This window comes from Mustela nivalis (assembly GCF_964662115.1).
Source record: "Mustela nivalis genome assembly, chromosome: 16".
In the NCBI taxonomy this organism is placed as follows: Eukaryota; Metazoa; Chordata; class Mammalia; order Carnivora; family Mustelidae; genus Mustela; species Mustela nivalis.
The window spans coordinates 22,813,015-22,831,678 of record NC_139035.1 but is presented as its reverse complement, the minus strand read 5'-3'; the positions used below and the strand labels follow the sequence as shown (position 1 = coordinate 22,831,678).

General features: G+C 36.8%; 1 protein-coding gene across 1 annotated transcript in view; it reads left to right on the top strand.

The window, feature by feature from the left end:
• TDRD5 (tudor domain containing 5) overlaps nucleotides 1-18,664 on the top strand; it is an 89,821-nt gene that overhangs the window by 61,157 nt on the left and 10,000 nt on the right. The window contains 5 exon segments of the mRNA XM_082704087.1: nucleotides 4,300-4,500; nucleotides 4,973-5,131; nucleotides 7,535-7,696; nucleotides 14,367-14,549; nucleotides 15,288-15,431. Coding sequence (XP_082560213.1) covers nucleotides 4,300-4,500; nucleotides 4,973-5,131; nucleotides 7,535-7,696; nucleotides 14,367-14,549; nucleotides 15,288-15,431 — 849 coding nt within the window.

The following is an 18,664-nucleotide window of genomic DNA, read 5'->3' as shown; positions in this document are numbered from 1 at the left end:
ATAAAGAAAACATTACTTATTATTCTACTTTTCAAACACATTCAATTTATAACTTTGATGTGTGTTTCTTTCAGTTTAATTTATTGAGTGTTGGGGGTCAGTTTTTGTAGGGTTGTCAGGATTACATAAAACTAATATTATTTTATATTCTTAACTCAGCATTATTTTAGCATAAATTATTATGTTACCATAGTTATCAGTTTTAATAGATTTGTATTAATCTGTTAGGTAAATTTATATCATAGATTAACTGTCCCTTTATTGTTAGACATTCAATCTGTTCTGATTTTTTAAAAATTTTTTTATAAGACTTCATTTATTTATTTGACAGAGATCATAAGTAGACAGAGAGGCAGGCGGGGTGGGGGGGGGAGCAGGCTCCCTGCTGAGCAGAGAGCCTGATGTGGGACTTGATCCCAGGACCCTGGGATCATGACCTGAGCTGAAGACAGAGGCTTAACCCACTGAGCCACCCAGGCACCCCTCTGTTCTGATTTTTAAGTATGTAAATCATGTATGCAGTTACAGTTTTTGTGCAAATAAGTATTCAGGATTGTGTTTTAGGGTGCATTTTAGCCTTGGTTTCTTTCTTCCATCAGGAGCTCAGGGCTAAATTTGGCCCACTTGGAGCCAGTGTTCATTACTGTCACATTAGCCAGATGGCTTCCATTTTCCTGTCTCTTTTTGTTTTCTTTTTTCCTTCCTGAAGTGATTCTGACCTTAAGGCTTTTGCTCACTCTGTTCCTTGGAATAGCTTGTTCAAAGCGTTCTCATGCTTGGCCCGTTTTTGTCACTCAGATTTAAGCGCAAATGTTATTTCCCTAGAAGGACTTCCTTGACCAGCCAATTTAAAGTACACGCTCCTACTTTAGTCGTTCATTGCAGTTTTTTTTTTTTTATCTTTATAACACTCTATCTGGTATTATTGCAATTATTTGTTCACATACATGGTGTAAGCTTCTGAGATGAGGGGCCTTGTCTCTAGTGCCTGGTTCAATGGTTGCATCATGGTAGGTGCTTAATAAAGGTCATCAACTAAACGAATGAATCTCAACTTTTTAATCTTTTTTTCTGGTTTCAAAAATAGTTAATGTGTTTGGTAATGGCAGAGTAACAACAGAGTAGCATGGTGGGACTAATACTCCCATAGGCAAAATCCAAAGCAGGCGGAAAAGCAGAGACCTACCCTTGGGTGTCAAGCTGTAGGTGGTAAGATCAGGAAATTTTCAGCTTCTATGCTGGGGTCAGTCCCCCAGTCTGTAGCCTTGCTGGCTTGAAGAGTTAGAGGACATTATTTGGACTGGCAGAAAGCTAGGAGTTATAGGAGAAATACTTGAAGGGAGGGAGCCACAGGATGGCTGTTTCAAGATCAGTGACTGCTGTCTGCCCATATCCTTAGACAGCTACTAAACTGCAGGCAGTAAACTCCAGTGGCCTGAGTGGAACATCACAGTCTTATCTGTTCTTTCTGTCACCTTGCATGCATTATTTTGAAAAGTTTTTTAATCATTCTGCTGACACACTATATTATTTTAGGGATTACTCTGGGAAATAAAACACATGTTGTAAATAGCGATCCAAAGACATTAGAACACTTTCTTTAACCTCCTCTTCTGATCTATTTTTGTTGTCTGATTATTGTTTTAAACCCCTCAAGAGGGGCGCCTGGGTGGTTCAGTGGGTTAAAGCCTCCGCCTTCGGCTCAGGTCATGATCCAAGGGTCCTGGGATTGAGCCTCGCATCAGGCTCTCTGCTCAGCGGGAAGCCTGCTTCTTCCTCTCTCTCTCTGCCTGCCTCTCTGCCTACTTGTGATTTCTGTCTGTCAAATAAATAAAATCTTTAAAAAAAAAACCCTCAAGAAATGGACCACATAAAATGGTGTTCATCTAGATTTAGTCATGTGTTTCTCAACTTCTTAGCTCTTTATTCTTGCCGCCCAAACCCCTTGAGAACATTTTCCTTTTATTTGAACTATATCCTTTAAGATTTCATCTTGCGAGGGTTTGCTGATGGCAGACTAAGTCATGTGTACCTAGACACAAAGTTTTGCTCTTATTTTTGGCAGATACATTCACTACAATTTTAGGTTGGCAGGTAATATGTTTAGTGCACTGAAGATATCATGACAATGGCTTCTGGTCTCCCTTACCTTATTGGAGAAGTCAGCTGTCAGGGTGGTGGATAGTCTTTTGAAGGCAGTGTCCTTTTTGTCTATCTGTTTCTTTCTTTTTTTTTTTTTTTAAAGATTTTATTTATTTATTTGACAGACAGAGATCACAAGTAGGCAGAGAGGCAGGGAGAGAGAGAGAGAGAGAGAGAGAGAGAGAAGCAGGCTTCCTGCGGAGCAGAGAGCTCGATGCGGGGCTCGATCCCACGACCCCGAGATCATGACCCCAGCCCAAACCACTGAGCCACCCAGGCGCCCCTGTCTATAACTGTTTCTAACATTTTCCTGTTTATTGCTGGTGTCTTCAGTTTTAGTATGTTTATGTGTGGATTTATGCTTATTTATCCTGCTTTGTGGTTCATTGAACTCCCTTTATCTGCACTTTGTGACTTTTTATTAAATCTGGCAAATTCCCAGCCACTCTCTCTTCAGTTAGTATTGTCTTTCTCCCATTATTCATATTTATATTCCCTCTCTCTCTGTTTCTGCATCTCTTTCTCTGGGACCACAGTTAAAAGTATGTTAAACTTTCTCAATCTTCCATGTTTTTTAAGCTCTGTATTTTATGTATTTCTCTCTTTCCATATTTGCATTCTGGGTTTTTTTTTTCTTCCCAAATTATCTTCCACTTTACTGATTTACCCTTTAATTCTTTCTAACCTGCTACTGAGTCAGTCTTTTAGGTTTTAAGTTTTAGTTATTATATTTTTACTCTCTAAAAGTTCTCTTTGTTCTGTAGTTTTGCTAGATGAGTTTTTATAGATTGCTGGTCTCTGCAAAGCTTTCAAATTAATCTTTTTTTAAGTGTAGTATGTTTAGTTGCTTTATAATTATCTAAAGTTTTTGAAGGTTTACTTATATTGTTTCTGCTTGTTCTTACTTGTGATTAGTTGTTTCTTTGTATGCCTTTTATCTTTGCCCATGTGCTGTTGATTATCTTTTAAAAATTATTTGTGAGAATGTTTGAATAATATAGGATAAGATTGCCTACCTCTATAGAGAGATTTGCATTCACTTCTGCTAGGAAGTGGAAGTACCAGGAAGTGAAAGTACCTAGGAATACTCCCTGTCTGGAATCATGTTAATTTGAATGAACAACTTGAGGATTTGTCTACTATCCAGGTGATAATTGAACTGCAAATCCCTGTGAAGGCTAGTTTATTTCTTTTCCTTTTTTTTTTTAATATTTTATTTATTTATTTGAGAGAGAGAGAAAAAAAGCAGGGAGAGGGAGAAGCAGGCTTCCTACCGAGCAAGGAGCCCGACTCGGGATTTGATCCCAGGACTCTGGGATCATGACCTGAGCCGAAGGTAGTCACTTAACCAACTGAGCCACCCTGGTGCCCCTCTTGTCCTTTTTTAAGGCAAATAGTTCACACTTTTCCTTTAATTCTATCCTGAGAATCTTTTTTTTTTTTTAATTTTTAAATTTTTGAAATAAACATATAATGTGTTTTTATCTCCAGGGGAATAGGTCTGTGACTTGCCAGGTTTACACATTTCACAGTACTCATCATAGCACATAGCCTCCCCAGCCCCATATCCCCACCACCCTATCCTGTCCCCACTGCCCCCAGCAACCCTCACTCCTGAGAATCTTTTACTCTCTTGACAGTTCTTTGATGCTTTTGGACATATTTAGAAAATATTTTATCTAGAATTTTAGTGGTTTCTGTGGAAGGATTAGTCCAGTAATTTAACTTACTTATTTCTGAAAATGAAAGTGTTTCACCACATAAATAATAAATGTTTTGGGTGCCTGGGTGTCTCAGTGCCTTCGGCTCAGGTTGTGATCCCAGGATCCTGGGATCGAGCCCCACATCGGGCTCTTTGCTCGGCGGGGAGTCTGCTTTTCCCTCTCTCTTTCTGCCTGCCTTTCTGCCTAGTTGTGATCTCTGTCTGTCAAATAAATAAATAAAATCTTAAAAAAAATAAAATTTTTTTCCATAATCACATTTTAAATAATTTTTCCTTTACTCTGACTTTTATCCTGCAGTGTGTAATTCTAGTACTTTTATGGCTTTATTTTTACATGAAAATCTCTAGTTCATCAGGAATTTATTTTTGTATGTGGTTACTATAATTCATGTTTGAATTTGTTGTCTGAATCTCATGTCTTGATTACATTTCAGGAACATTGGACATCCAGAGCTATTTTGCAGTTTCAGAAGTTGTGTGGTTTGAAGCCATTAGTGGGGGTAGTGGATGAATATGTAGATGGAATCCTTAACATTTTCCTGTGTGATACATCGTCAAATGAAGACATCTATTTCCATCATGTCTTGAGAACGGAGGGCCATGCTATTGTATGCCGAGAAAATGTCCCTTCTAAGGTAGAGCAGTCTGGATGTGTTTTGTAATATATTTTATTTACTCTCAATATTTGAAGGTGTAAGATAATTTAATAAAGAAGGTATTTGATGTATTCTTTAATCTTAGAGACATCTGTGAGATGCCTGCCTTCTTAATGCAGAGCAGTCTCTTAATTTTCAAATGACCACAAAAAACCACCTTTGGCTGATGAGAGTGTAAATACTTTTAAGTAACTAATTTGAGGATTCTATCTTACCTCAAATAATTTCTTTGAGGCCTTCTTAGAGAAGACAGCGCTCTTCTTTTGCAGATGTTTATGGTGATGTCTGCATCACTGTTAATAATAATTTTTGTGACTCGGAGAAATTATCAATATGGAAAATTTTTTAACTGTTAAATTTTAGAAGACAACATTTCCACATTTGAAAATTATGAAGTGCTAAATTTTTCACTTTTTCTCTAACTGATTAAACCCTTTTTTTTAAATCCCAGGGTTTCAGAGAACTCAACCCTTTAGCTTTATATACTAAATCCAGTTCAGGGCCAGAAGATGTGGTTCTGACAGAACTGGGTTATCCTTCCCAGCAGCACTATTTTAATGAAGACCGAGAGATAAGTCCACAATCAAAAGAGAGTGAATTATATACCCTGGTGAGAGGTTTTTGCAAAAATTATTATAATCTTTCTTATTATTAACATTTAATGAGTTCTTATTATATGCCAAACACTATGAAAAACAGTGTGAGCATAATATGTAATTTAATCCTCATAGAATGCTTGTGATATAGTTGCTGTAATCATCCTTGCTTTATAGGTGAGGAAACTGAGGCTTTCCAAACCTAGGAAAGTTCAGGAACTTTATGCAATGATCTTAACAGTACTTTGTCTCTCATTATTTGCTGGTTTAAATTTTTGCTACAGTCATGTTTTCTCCTGTACAATTTCTCACATATATTAAATTCCATTACTGCCTTGGTGCAGTTGTGACTTCACCTACACTAATCTAATTGCTGTTCTTCTCTCTGCATATCTCAGACTTTTCTAGTGTTCTTATTTCTTATTTTTTCTGTAAGTCTTTAAGTGACTCCCACTCACAGTAATAACATTATTATTATTACCACTATTACTATTCCATACTATTCCACCCAACAGTAGGAGTAATAAAAATAATAAAAAAAAAAAACCACTAGCAGCATTTATTGAACTTGAACTACATGGGAGGGGCTGTTCTAAGCATACTCATGTGCTAATTAATTTTATGATCACTTTACCAGGTTGGTACTTTCGTATCCCTGTTTTAGATAGGAGTAAAATGAAGCACCAAGTAAAGACTTATTTAAGACCTTTGAACAAATAAATGAACATGCCCTCTGAGTCTTATATTCCTCATGACAACAAGTACTGGGCTAAGAATATAGAATGCGTTTGATTGAGTGCTAAAGGGGTTTTGGGCCCAGGAAGGCTTTTTATTTTCACTGAATAAAATATTTTGCCCAAATGTGTTTTACATATCTGACTTGTAAAATAAAATTGTAGAGATGATCTTATGTTTTTAGTAGATATTTGCTAACTATTAGATGAAAAGGGAGGGCCAGTTTGACTACTGGGAGATTAACCTGTTCTGAAAAATAGGTATGAATGTTTAGTGCTGCATGTTTGAAACAGATAAGAATATTAGATTTCTACTTAATGTTAAAATTAATTAGACTTATTTGGCCCATAACACTTTCTAAAGCCTGAATTTTTCTTAATCATTATAACTTAATTGGAACAATTATGTTTCCTAATTCTTAAATAGTGATTTGAATACAACCTTTATCATCACTGTGTTATATGTTCCAATAATCATAGTTCAGTCTTGAAAATGAAATAAGGCCATCTTTTCTGCTAAAGAGATAAGAATTAAAATTCTTGTATCCCACTCCAGCCTGTATCCAATGGACTTCATACACATACACACACATACTTACCCACCGAATCCCTACCTATGTATACCTCGTTCCCTATAATTGCTACTCTCTTTAAAGATTTTTATTTATTTTTTTTATTTATTTGACAGAGAGAGATCACAAGTAGGCAGAGAGGCAGGCAGAGAGAGAGGAGGAAGCAGGCTCCCTGCTGAGCAGAGAGCCAGATGCAGGACTCGATCCCAGGACCCTGAGATCATGACCTGAGCTGAAGGCAGCGGCTTAACCCACTGAGCCACCCAGGCGCCCATTGCTACTCTTTTTAAATCCTGTTTGTGGGGGCGCCTGGGTGGCTCAGTGGGTTAAAGCCTCTGTCTTCGGCTCAGGTAATGATCCCAGGGTCCTGGGATCGAGCCCCACATTGGGCTCTCTGCTCGGCATGGAGCCTGCTTCCTCCTCTCTCTCTGCCTGCTTCTCTGCCTACTTGTGATCTCTATCAAATAAATAAATAAAATCTTTAAAAAAAAATAAAAAAATAAATCCTGTTTGTGTTACCTCCTTCATTGAATCTTTTTAAGACATCTTCCTCCCCAACAATATTTTGGTCATATCTCTGCAATGGCTCTACACTGAAGGTTGTACAGTGATTATCTGATTTTGTGTCTTCCTGCTGTATTTGGAGTTCCTTTATTTGTTTTTTTTTAAAAAGATTTTATTTATTTATTTGACAGACAGAGATTACAAGTAGGCAGAAAGGCAGGCAGGAGGAAGCAGGCTCCCTGCCGAGCAGAGAGCCCGATCTCTGGGGCTCCATCCCAGGACTCTGGGATTATGACCTGAGCCGAAGGCAGAGGCTTAACCTACTGATCAACCCAGGTGCCCCAGGAGTTCCTTTAGAGCTGCAATCCTCAGTATTCATCTTTACATCCACAGAGTTACCCTACACACATTTCATAATGTATGCTCCGTAAGTGTTTGTTGGCTTGAACTAGTTTAGCAGGATAGGAAGGTCATGGATAAAGTTAGAAAATAATGTAGCATCTGTATGAGCCATAGTGAAAAATTCTTCCCAGAATGTATAGGCATGCAGATTTTAGAAACAGCATTAGTATGGAAAATACAATAATGTTTCTTTCATATCTACTAGCAAGATATTAATGATGAAAAAGCTTTCACTCACCTTAAATCTGAATTAAATGAGCCATTAAAGGATTCTGAATTCGCTTCTATGGAAAACCAAGATAAGTGCTGTGAAGAAGACCCAACGTGGTCCATCCCAGAGCTAAAGGATCTGAAGGAAGAAAATGAGGTAGGAGAAGGAAGGAGTTTTTTGAAAATATAATTCATATACTGAACTCATAAGTGAAGGAGACGGGAATGAGGTCGCTCTTTAAATTCTGCTTTCAGTGCCATCAGAGCATCTTGTACAGATGAATTACATTTTCTCTTCAGCAGTCACCAATATGAAAGTTGAAACAACAGAGTCTTGATCACAAAAAAGGAAAGGCATTATCTGGCTTTGATGTGTCAGTTTTTTCTATCTCGTTGCTTTGGGCAGTCTTCAGGAATTTTGTGGTGATTAGAAATGAGTACTGAGATACAGTATCAGGAGAACACAACAGGAAAAACTTCCACAGCTTTCGAGGATATATTTTATTTTTAACCTAATATTTACATACACATAGCTTGGAGGGCCCCATAACCCCTTCCTCTACATTTTGTATTTCACAGAGCAACCATTTTCATCTCTTCCAGCTGCTGCTTTTGGGGTTTACCTGTTGCTTATTTACAATGTAGGCATGTAAATAACATGCTTACATTGTTATTTCCTGAGCTTTCAGTTTTACGCCCTTCTGGAAAAGAGGAAGGTTTCCTTCTCTTTTATCCTTTTTCCCCACCACACACAAATGTATCCTTTCTGTCCCCGGTCCCCCATCTTACTAATGTCGTACCACCATTTCCATTAGATCACCGTTCAGTGTTTACATTATTACTGTAAATGCTATTGACAGTCAAGAAGTATGCTGTGGCAACATAACAGATTTTTGTTAAAGGTAATGAGGAGTGATGTGGTAAGTGTAGGCCAAACTGTTCTAGTTGTTTGTTATCTTGCCAGCACTAGGTCTTATCAGTAATTTTCATTTTTAGCCATTCAAATAGATATGTAGTAGTGTCACAGTGTGACTTTAACTTGCATTTCCCTAATGAGTGCTGTTGAACATCTTTATGTGTGCTTACTTGCCATCCATATACATACTTCTTGGGGAAATGGCCAAGCCTTCTGCCCATGTTTTGGTTGGGTTGTTTGTTTTCTTGCTAGTAGTTTTCGAGAGTGCTTTAAATCTTCTGAATCCTAGTGCTTTGTCAGATATGTGATTTTCAAATGTATTCTCCTGCTTGTAGCATGTCTATATTCTCTTTATAGTGGTTTTCATACCACAGAATTTTAACTTTAAGAAATTCCAGTTTATTAGGGTTTTTACTCTAGGATTTTGATGGATTTCTGTCTCACATTTAAGTCTTTGATCCATTTTGAATTTATTTTTGTGTGTGGTGTAAGAGAGTGGTCCAATTTCATTCTTTTGTATTGTCCAGTTTTGCCAGCTCCATTTGTTGAAGAGACTCTTTTTTCCATTGGCTCTTCTTTCCTGCTTTGTCAAAGATGAGTTGACCATATATTTGTCAGTCCATTTCTGGGTTCTCTATTCTGTTCCATTGATCTATATGTCTGTTTTTGTGCCAATACCATGCTATCTTGTTGATTACAGCTTTATAATACAGCTCGAAGTCTGGAATTGTGATGCCTCCAGCTTTGTTTTTCTTTTTCAACATTACTTTGGCTATTTGAGGTCTTTTCTGGTTCCATACAAATTTTAGAATTCTTTGTTACAGCTCTGTGAAAAAATGCTGGTGTTACTTTGATAGGGATTGCATTAGTGTGTAGATTGTTTTGGGTGGCATAGACATTTTAACAGTATTTTTTCTTCCAATTCGTGAGCATGGAATGTTTCTCTGTGTGTGTGTTGGGGGGAGGCTTCAGTTTCTTTCTTAAGTGTTCTGTAGTTTTCAGAGCACAGATCTTTTACCTCTTTGGTTAGTTTTATTGCAAGATATCTTACAGTTTTTGGTGCAGTTGTAAATAGGATCAGTTCCTTGATTTATCTTTCTACTGCTTCATTATTGGTGTGTAGAAATGCAACAGATTTCTGTACGTTGATTTTCTATCCTGCGAATTTGCTGAATTCTTATATCAGTTCTGGTAAATTTTTTTGTGGAGTCTTTCAGTTTTTCTAAATAGAGTTATCATGTCATCTGTCAAGAGTGAAAGTTTGACTTCTTTGCCAGTTTGGATGCTTTTTATTTCTTTTCGTTGTCTGATTGCTAAAGCTAGGACTATGTACTATGTTGAACAACAGTGGTGAGAGTGATATCCCTGTCATGTTTCTGACCTTGAAGAGGATATTAGCTGTGGGTGTTTTGTGTATGACCTTTATGATGTTGAGATATGTTCTTTCTAACCCTACTTTCTGGAGGGGTTTTTTTGTTTTTTGTTTTAATCAGGAAAAGATGCTGTGTTTTGTCAAGTTCTTTTGCTGCATCTATTGACAGGATGATATAATTCTTATCCTTTGATTCTTATCCTTTCTTTTATTAATGTGCTGTATCACATTGATTGATTTGTGGATTTTGAACCACCCTTGCAGCCCAGGAATAAATCCCACTTGGTCATGGTGAATAATCCTTTTGATGTACTGTTGGATTCAATTGGCTAGTATCTTGTTGACAATTTTTGCATCTGTTTATCAGGGATAGTGATCTTTAATTCTCTTTTTTAATGGGGTCTTTGTCTAGTTTTGGAATCAAGGTAATGCTGGCCTTGTAGAATGAGTTTGGAAGTTCTCCTTCCATTTCTAGTTTTGGAACAGTATCAGAAGAATAGGTATTATCTCTTTAAATGTTTGGTAGAATTGCCCTGGGAAGCCATCTGGCCTGGGACTCTTATTCATTGGAAGATTTTTGGTTACTGCTTCAATTTCCTTGCAGTTATGGGTCTGTTCAGGTTTTCTATTTCTTCCTGGTTCAATTTTGGTAGTTATATGTTTCTAGGAATTCATCCATTCTGTTTCATTGATTTCTGCTCTAATCTTTATTAATTCTCTTCTCCTCCTGGGTTTAGGCTTTATTAGCTCCTCTTTCTCCATCTCTACGTGTAAAGTTAGATTGTGTATATGAGACTTTTCTTGTTCCTTGAGAAAGGCTGAATTGCTTACTGTGTACAATAGGACTGCCTTTTGCTGCATTCCAAGGGTTTTGAACAGTTGTTTTCATTTTCATTTTTTTCTATGAATTTTTAAATTCTTCTTTAATTTCTTGGTTGACCCATTCATTTATTAGTAGGATGCTTTTTACCTTCCATGGATTTGAGTTCTTTTCAACTTTCCTCTTGTGCTTGAGTTCAAGTTTCAAAGCATTGTTGTCTGAAATTATGCAGGGAATGATCCCAATCTTTTGGCACCACTTGAGGCCCACTGTGTTTTCCATTCTGGAGAATGTTCCATGTGCACTCGTGATGAATGTGTATTCTCTTGCTTCAGGATGGAATGCGCTGAATATACCTGTTAAGTCCATCTGGTCCAGTGTGTCATTCAAAGCCATTGTTTCCTTGTTGATCTTATGTTTAGATGATCTGTCCATTTCAGTGACAGAGGTGTTAAAGTCCCCTATCATTATTGTATTATTATTGATGTGTTTCTTTAATTTTGTTATTAATTGGAATATATAATTGGCCTCTCCCATGTTAGGGGCATAAATATTTACAATTGTTAGATCTTCTTGTTGGATAGACCCTTTGATTATGATATAGTGTCCTTCCTCATCTCTTATTACAGTCTTTGGTTTTAAATCTAATTTATCTGATATGTGTTGCCACCCTAGCTTTTTTTTTTTTTTTTTTTGATAACCATTAGCATGATAAATTGTTCTCCAACTCTTCACTTTCAATCTTTGGATCTACAATGAATTTCTTGCAGATAGCATATGAATGGGCCTTACTTTTTTATCCAATCTGATACCCTGTGTCTTTTTTTTTTTTAAGATTTTATTTATTTATTTCAGAGAGAGAGAGAGAGAGAGAGAGACAGAGTGAGAGAGCATGAGAGGGTTGATCAGAGGGAGAAGCAGACTCCCCATGGAGCTGGGAGCCTGATGCAGGACTCGATCCCAGGACTTGGTGATCATGACCTGAGCCGAAGGCAGTCGCCCAACCAACCGAGCCACATAGGCACCCTACCCTGTATCTTTTGATTGGGACATTTAACCCATTTACATTCAGAGTAATTATTGGAAGATAGGAGTTTAGTGCTATTGTATCACCTGTTAAGTCACTTCTTTTATGTTGTCTTTGTTACTTTATGGTCTATATTACTTTTGGGCCCTCTCTTCACTTAAAGTATCCCCTTTACTATTTCTTGTAGGGCTGACTTGTGATCACAAATTCTTTTAATTTCTCTTTGTTCTGGAAGGTTTTTAATCTCTCCTATTCAGAATGACAGCCTTGCTGGATAAAGTATTCTTGGCTGCATGTTTTTCTCATTTAGCACCTGAATGTATTGTGCCAGTCCTTTCTGGCCTGCCAAGTCTTTGTGGATAGGTCTTTTGCCAGTCTTATTATTTCTACCTTTGTAGGTAATGGAATTCTTGTCCTGAGCTGCTTTCAGGTTTTTCTCTTTGTGTCTGAGATTTGCAAGTTTCACTATTATATGTTGGGGTGTTGACCTATTTTTATTGATTTCGAGGGGGTTTCTCTGTGCCTCCTGGACTCGAATGCTTGTTTTCTTCCCATGTTGGGGAAGTTCTCTGCTATAATTTGTTCCAATATACCTCTGTCCCCTCTCTTTCTTTCCTTGTCAGTTTTTTTCCTCATGTATTTTGGAGTTTTATTGTCAGGTGACATGTATTTAGGATTGGTATGTTTTCTTGATGAACTGACCCTTTCATCATTATGAAATGTCTTTATCCATAGTTACTTTCTTTGCACTGATGCCTATATTGTCTGATAACAGTATAGCCACTCCAGCTTTATTTTTTTAACTGTGGCATAATATATCTTTTTTCATCTTTTTACTTCTAACCTATCTATGTCATTATATTTGAGGTAAATTTCTTGAGACAGCATATAGTTTAGTCATTTCTTAAATCCATACTGATGATATGAATTTTAGTTAGTATGTTTATACATTTTACATTTAATATCATTATTGATATATTTTGATTATAGGTCTATTATAATATTTTTTTTTTACCTCGGCTTTTCATTCCTTTGCTTTTCCTTCCTCCTTTTAGTGTTATTCTTTTTTTTTTTTTGTATTTTTCTTACTTAGTATTCTTTTTTAATAGTTTGTTTTAGTTTACTTAATTATATTTTTATTATATCTGCCTGTATAGCATTTTGACTGGTTATTCTAGGAATTACAGTATACATCTTGGCTTTACATAGTAGATGTAATTTATATGGACTAATTCAAGTGGTATGTAGATATCTTACCACCATTTAGGTATTTTACCCCTTTCCACCTCCTTTATGCTGTTTATATATAACAAGTATATAGTTTGAGAGTTTATAATGTTATAGTTTTTGCTTTCTACCTTTAAATATATTATAAACAATTCAATAGAAGAATAGTCCCATTACACTTCCTCAGATACTGATCGTTTCTGTTACTCTTTATTTCTGATATACCAACTTTCCTTCTGGTATCCTCTCCTTTCTATCCAAAGAACTTCCTTTAGCAATTATTTTAGAGTATACCTGTTGACAATAAATTTTTTTAAGTTTTTTTCATTGGGAGTGTATTTATTTTATCTTTATTCTTGAAAGATATTTTTGCTGGATGTAGAATTCTGGGTTGCTAGTTTTTTTCTTTCGGGCCTTTAAAAATTTCTTTCCACTTCCTTCTGGCTTTCATAATTTCTGATGAAAAATATGCAGTACTGGAATTGTTGTTCCTTTATAATAACATGTCATTTTTCTTTGTCTACATTTAGGATTGTTTGTCTTTAGTTTTCAAGAGGTAGATTATAATCTGTTTAGATGTTAATTTCTCTTTGCGGTTTGCTAAGGTTTTGAATCTTTAGGTTTATGTCTTTCATCAAATTTGTGCCATTTTCAGACACTGCTTCGAATACTTTTTCTGTACTGTACTCTTTCTTTTCTCCTTCTGGTACTACCATGAAGCAAATGTTAAACCTTTGGTATTGTCCTCTATGTCCCCAAGGCTCTGTTTTTGCTTTTGTTTTCCCAGTTTTTTCTCTTTCTGTTCAGATTGGATCATTCCTATGGATCTCTCTTCAGGTTCATGCATTCTTTACTTTTATTTCTGTCCTGCTATTGAAAACAGACCTAGGGGTCTTGATATTTGGTATAAAAACCGTTGCTGAATTCCCCTGTGTTTATGCTTGCTCCACCCTCCCTTTTACCCTCCAGAAGACCCTCTGGCTTTCCAGCATGAAAAAGAGGTGTGGCTTCCTTTGTATATGGAATAGGGTGGGGTATCTGGAGATTTAATTGCTTCTGACACAGACTTTTTATCAGTGCTTTTCTTTTTGTTCCCACTTTACATTCTCATTTCCAAAAACCTTGTAGTAGCAATTTCTGAGCATTTGCCATTTTGGTATAAATTCAGGTTGCGTCTCAGTTTTTCCTGCTATAAGCTCAGGATTCTACTTTCTCAGACTTCTTAGGTTATCACTTACCTTCTTTTCTATATCCAGAATGTATGTTGTGTTTTCTTCTGGTCTAACAGTGAGTTTATATCTAAAATCTGAATATTTTGGTGATGTTTCAGGAGAGAGAGGGTAATCAATTATGTATTCAAACTGCCATCTTTACCTAGAATCCAGAAAAAAAATCGCAAAACTAAATTTTAAAATATATAGCAACTGTAAGTTAAAAGTTTTCTTTGTCTTCTGATACATTCTAGGATGAGATTCCCACTGGAATGCCATGCCTGGAATCAGTGACTATCGGTGATGATGTTTGGGATGAAAATTGGTTACCTTTGCAGGCTAAAATGGAGAAAGGGGACGATGCTGCCTCCCACTTATTTGCCTCAAGCCTTGGTGGAAAGAAACCATACCCATCATGTAAAGAAATGCCGCAAAAGGTTAGATCCCTGGGAAACAACAGATCATTACTTAAAAATGGAAATGTAAATTTCTTCAAGAAATCTATACACTCTGGAATGCAAAAGGATATATCAAATGATAATTCAGAAGTATTCATTTTTTTTCCCCAAAGATGGTAGTGATAGGGAGGAGGACAAGTTGAAACAGGGAAGAATAAATCATGGACTTATTATCCCATCTAACCTTTTAACCATTATAACTTTTGTTTTATCACTGGAATCTTAGGCCTTGGGATCTATAAAAATGCTGTTTTCAACTAATTTTATTTTTATTGTATTAGCATTGTAATATCTCTGGGACTCTGCATTGAGAATAGTAGCTAATATTGGCCCTAAAATATATTTAAAATATAACTTACTTCCCACTGTTTCTTAGAGGAAATAGCTATACTTAAATTGCTCCTTATTATTTATGCCATTTAAATACTAGATGATCATTTAAAGTCATCTGGCCATGAAAATAGTATTGAAGAAAATACTACAAACCACAGTTGTATTTATTTTTATGACATCTGTGTGTTCCAAGGAATTCAAGATATCAGATATGGACCAATAAAACAAGGGAGGGTGGGGAAGCCTCACTGATACAGGAACTTAATACACATATTTTCTCGTTTAATCAACTTTGCCTCCTCGCCTTTACCTTGCCCATGTTCTTCTCTGTCTGGATCACGTGGCACTATGCCTTGGTTTGTGTTTGCAATTTTTTCTCCATAGGATTGGTGCTTTTCTGGACCCAAAGATACATGGGATGATTCATGGCAGCCTTCAGGCCTTGTGAATGGAATGAAAGGAGAAGTTCAAAAACAAGAGGCATTAGATGCTCAGGAAAAAAATACTGGCGCAACCAGGATTCAAAAGGTAAATGTCTAATGAATGTTACTGACAGATTCTCATGAGGAAGTGCTTTCATTTTTAGAGAGTAAAATTCTGGTTAATGATCCCACTCTAGCATTTGGTAGAATACATATACACAACGTGTAGGTTGATTTTAAAATTAATTTCAGTCAACTTAATTTATTTATCTCTTCAGAAGAAAATCCCAAGCTTAGAATTGAAAGATTGATAAAATCTCTATGTAAGAGATGTAGAAAACGGTTATTTTTATATAATTTAGCCAAAAATAAAAATAATAATTTTTTTCTTTTATGTTCCTGTAGTAGAAAGCACTAATCATGAAACAAAATATATTTGTTTTCTGTTTTTTTAAATATATTATGAGCATCATGAAATCTGGCCACCAGGCCTCTGCACTTTTATATTTTCATGTGTCACATTGAAAATAAAGGGCTCAAGACTGGGAGACTTGTTGAAAAGCAGATTTGTGGAAGAGGAGTTTTCTGAATGATATACTTCCTTCAAAATATGGTTATTTTGTATGAGAGCATTGATAAAGTATTTTATATTATATAGGATACTCTGTTCCAGAAACAGAGTCCTTAACAGCACAGATTTAGTTTTAGGGTAACACCTCAACCCATCAAAAAAACCCAGTACCCATTAGCAGTCACACCCCTTTCCCATCCTCCCATAGCCTGAGGCAGCTACTAGTCTGCTTTCTGTCTCTATAGATTTGCCTCTTTGGGGCATTTCATATAAATGTCATATAATACGTGGTCATTCGTGATTGTGTTGTTTCTTTTGCCATGCTGAGATTTTTAGTTTCATCTAGTCCCACTTATTTATTTTTGTTTTTGTTGCTTATGTTTTTGGTTTCATATCCAATAAGTGATTACCAAAACCAGTGTCCTAAAGCATCCGTCCTGTGTTTTCTTCCAGGAGATTTATAGTTTCGGGTCTTATGTTTAATCTTTAATCCATTTTGAGTTAGTGTTTGTGCGTACTGTAAGATAAAGGTCCAGTTTCATTCATTTGTCTGTGGATGTCCAGTTTTCCCAGCAACATGTAGTGAAGACACTGTCCTTTTGAAGAGGAAAATTACCCAGAGCAGGCCCAGGCCAAGCATCCCCAGGGGATGGAAGTTACTAACAATAAGCTAGAGATAACCAGAAGCCCTACTGGGAGCAAGAGATAACCAGCGGCTTCTGCTTCTGTGAACAGGCTTCCAGCCACAGGCTCCCTGCTTTACTGTTCCCGCCTAAAGCAGCCCTGTTCCCTTGTTTTAAACCTGCCTACCAGGAGTCAGCATAGCCCTTGGAACCTGACTGCCTGCAGTGCCCTATAAAAGCCCTATAATCCTGTTGACCTCGGCCCAGAACTTGGAGCACGATCTCATTTGGGTCCACTGGCGTAAAATAAATATGAGTTCTCCTCCTTCTCAGAGTGTCAGTTGGTCTCTCACAGGTCTGATTATTTTTCCACAACACTCTCCCCGTTGTGTAGCCTTGGCATCATTACCAAAGATTGGTTGACTGAATATGTGTGTTTTTATTTCGGGGCTCTCGATTTTATTCTTTTGGCCTATGTCTACTTTGTGCTAGTCCCATAATGTTTTTATTACTGGAATTTTGTAGTATATTTTGAAATCAGGAAGGGTGATTCCTCCTTCTCCCAACCCTTAAGACTATTTTGGCTATTTGGGGTCCTTTGTGGTTTCATATGAATGTTAGTATTGTTTTTCTGTTTTTGTGGAAAATGCCATTGACATTTTGATAGGAATTGCTTTGAACCTGTAGATCACTTTAGGTAGTATGGAAATTTTAATAATATTAATTCTTCCAATCTGTGAGTATGGACTGTATTCCCATTTATTTATGGCTTCTTCCATCAGTGTTACATAATTTTCACCTCCTATTCTTTTTGGTATTATTGTGAATGTTATTTTTTTCTTAATTTCCTTTCCAAGTAATCTCTACACCCAGTGTGGGGCTTGAACTCACACCCTCCGAGATCTTGAGGCAACATGCTCAGCCAGCTGAGCCAGCCAGGCACTCCTTAATTTCCTTTTCAAGTAGTTCATTTAATGAACTAATTTTGTTTGTTGATAATATGAGTATTCTCCTAGTCTAGCTAAGGATTTATAAATTTTTTTATAGCTTCAAAAAAACTAGCTCTTATTTTCAGTGATTTTTTTTGGTGTATTTCACTTATTTTTTACTCTAATTTCTGTTATTTCACGCCTTCTGCTAACTTTAGCCTTAGTTCTTTTTTTAATTCCTTAAGGTATAAAGTTGTTTGTGATTCTTCTTCTTCTTCTTCTTTTTCTTTATGTCAGTATTTACTGCTATAAACATTCTTCTTCATCTACCTTTGGCTCAGGTTGTGATCCTGGGGTCCTGGGATTGGGCCTTGCACTGGGCTTCCTGCTCAGCTCTATCTGGCCCTTCCCCCTTTTATGCTCCCTGCCCCCCCAAAGAAATAAAGTCTTAAAAAAAAATTCCACTTAGTTCTCATTTTGCTGTATCCCATTGATGAAGTTCTAGAATATAAGTTCGGTTCAGTGGGGTGAGGTCCGGAGCTGATGACCAAGGAAGAATTCTTGGAGACATCTTTGGTGCAAAATGGTGGTTTATTAAAGCACGGGACAGGACCTGTGGGCAGGAAGAGCTGCTGCCCTAGGGTTGTGAGAGATGGTAGGTTATGTACCATGGGGGTGGGGGAAGTAAGGAAAAGGGAGGCTTCAAAGAACTTTCATATGCTAAAGAGGACCTACAACATACCAAGATACCTGATACCAGAGGCCTTGCCATTGCCAAGGTTGTTTTGCCCTGTAGCAAAATATTAACATTAAGATGGGTGGGAGATTCCTAAAGAATGTCATAATATGTCCCACCCAGGGGTCGGGTGGGGGAGGTTGTAGGGTGCCAGCCTTTTGCTTTGTCCTCAGCCAGCCTTCTGTTTCCTCATCACCATTAATTTTGGTATGCTGTTTTCATTTGTCTCAGGATATTTTCTAGCTTCTCTTTGATTTCTGTTTTGACCCATTGGCTGTTCAGGAATATGTTGTTTAATTTCCCAGGTTTCCAAATTTAATCTTTGTTTTTGATGGATATTTTCCCTGAGTATTGAATTTTCGGGTGTTACTTTTTTTTCTCAGCCTTTGAAGTTGTCCTTCCATTATGTTCTGGCTTCTGTTGAATTGTCAGCTGTCAGGTATCATTGCTCTGTTGATAGTGATGTCTTTTTTCTCTGGC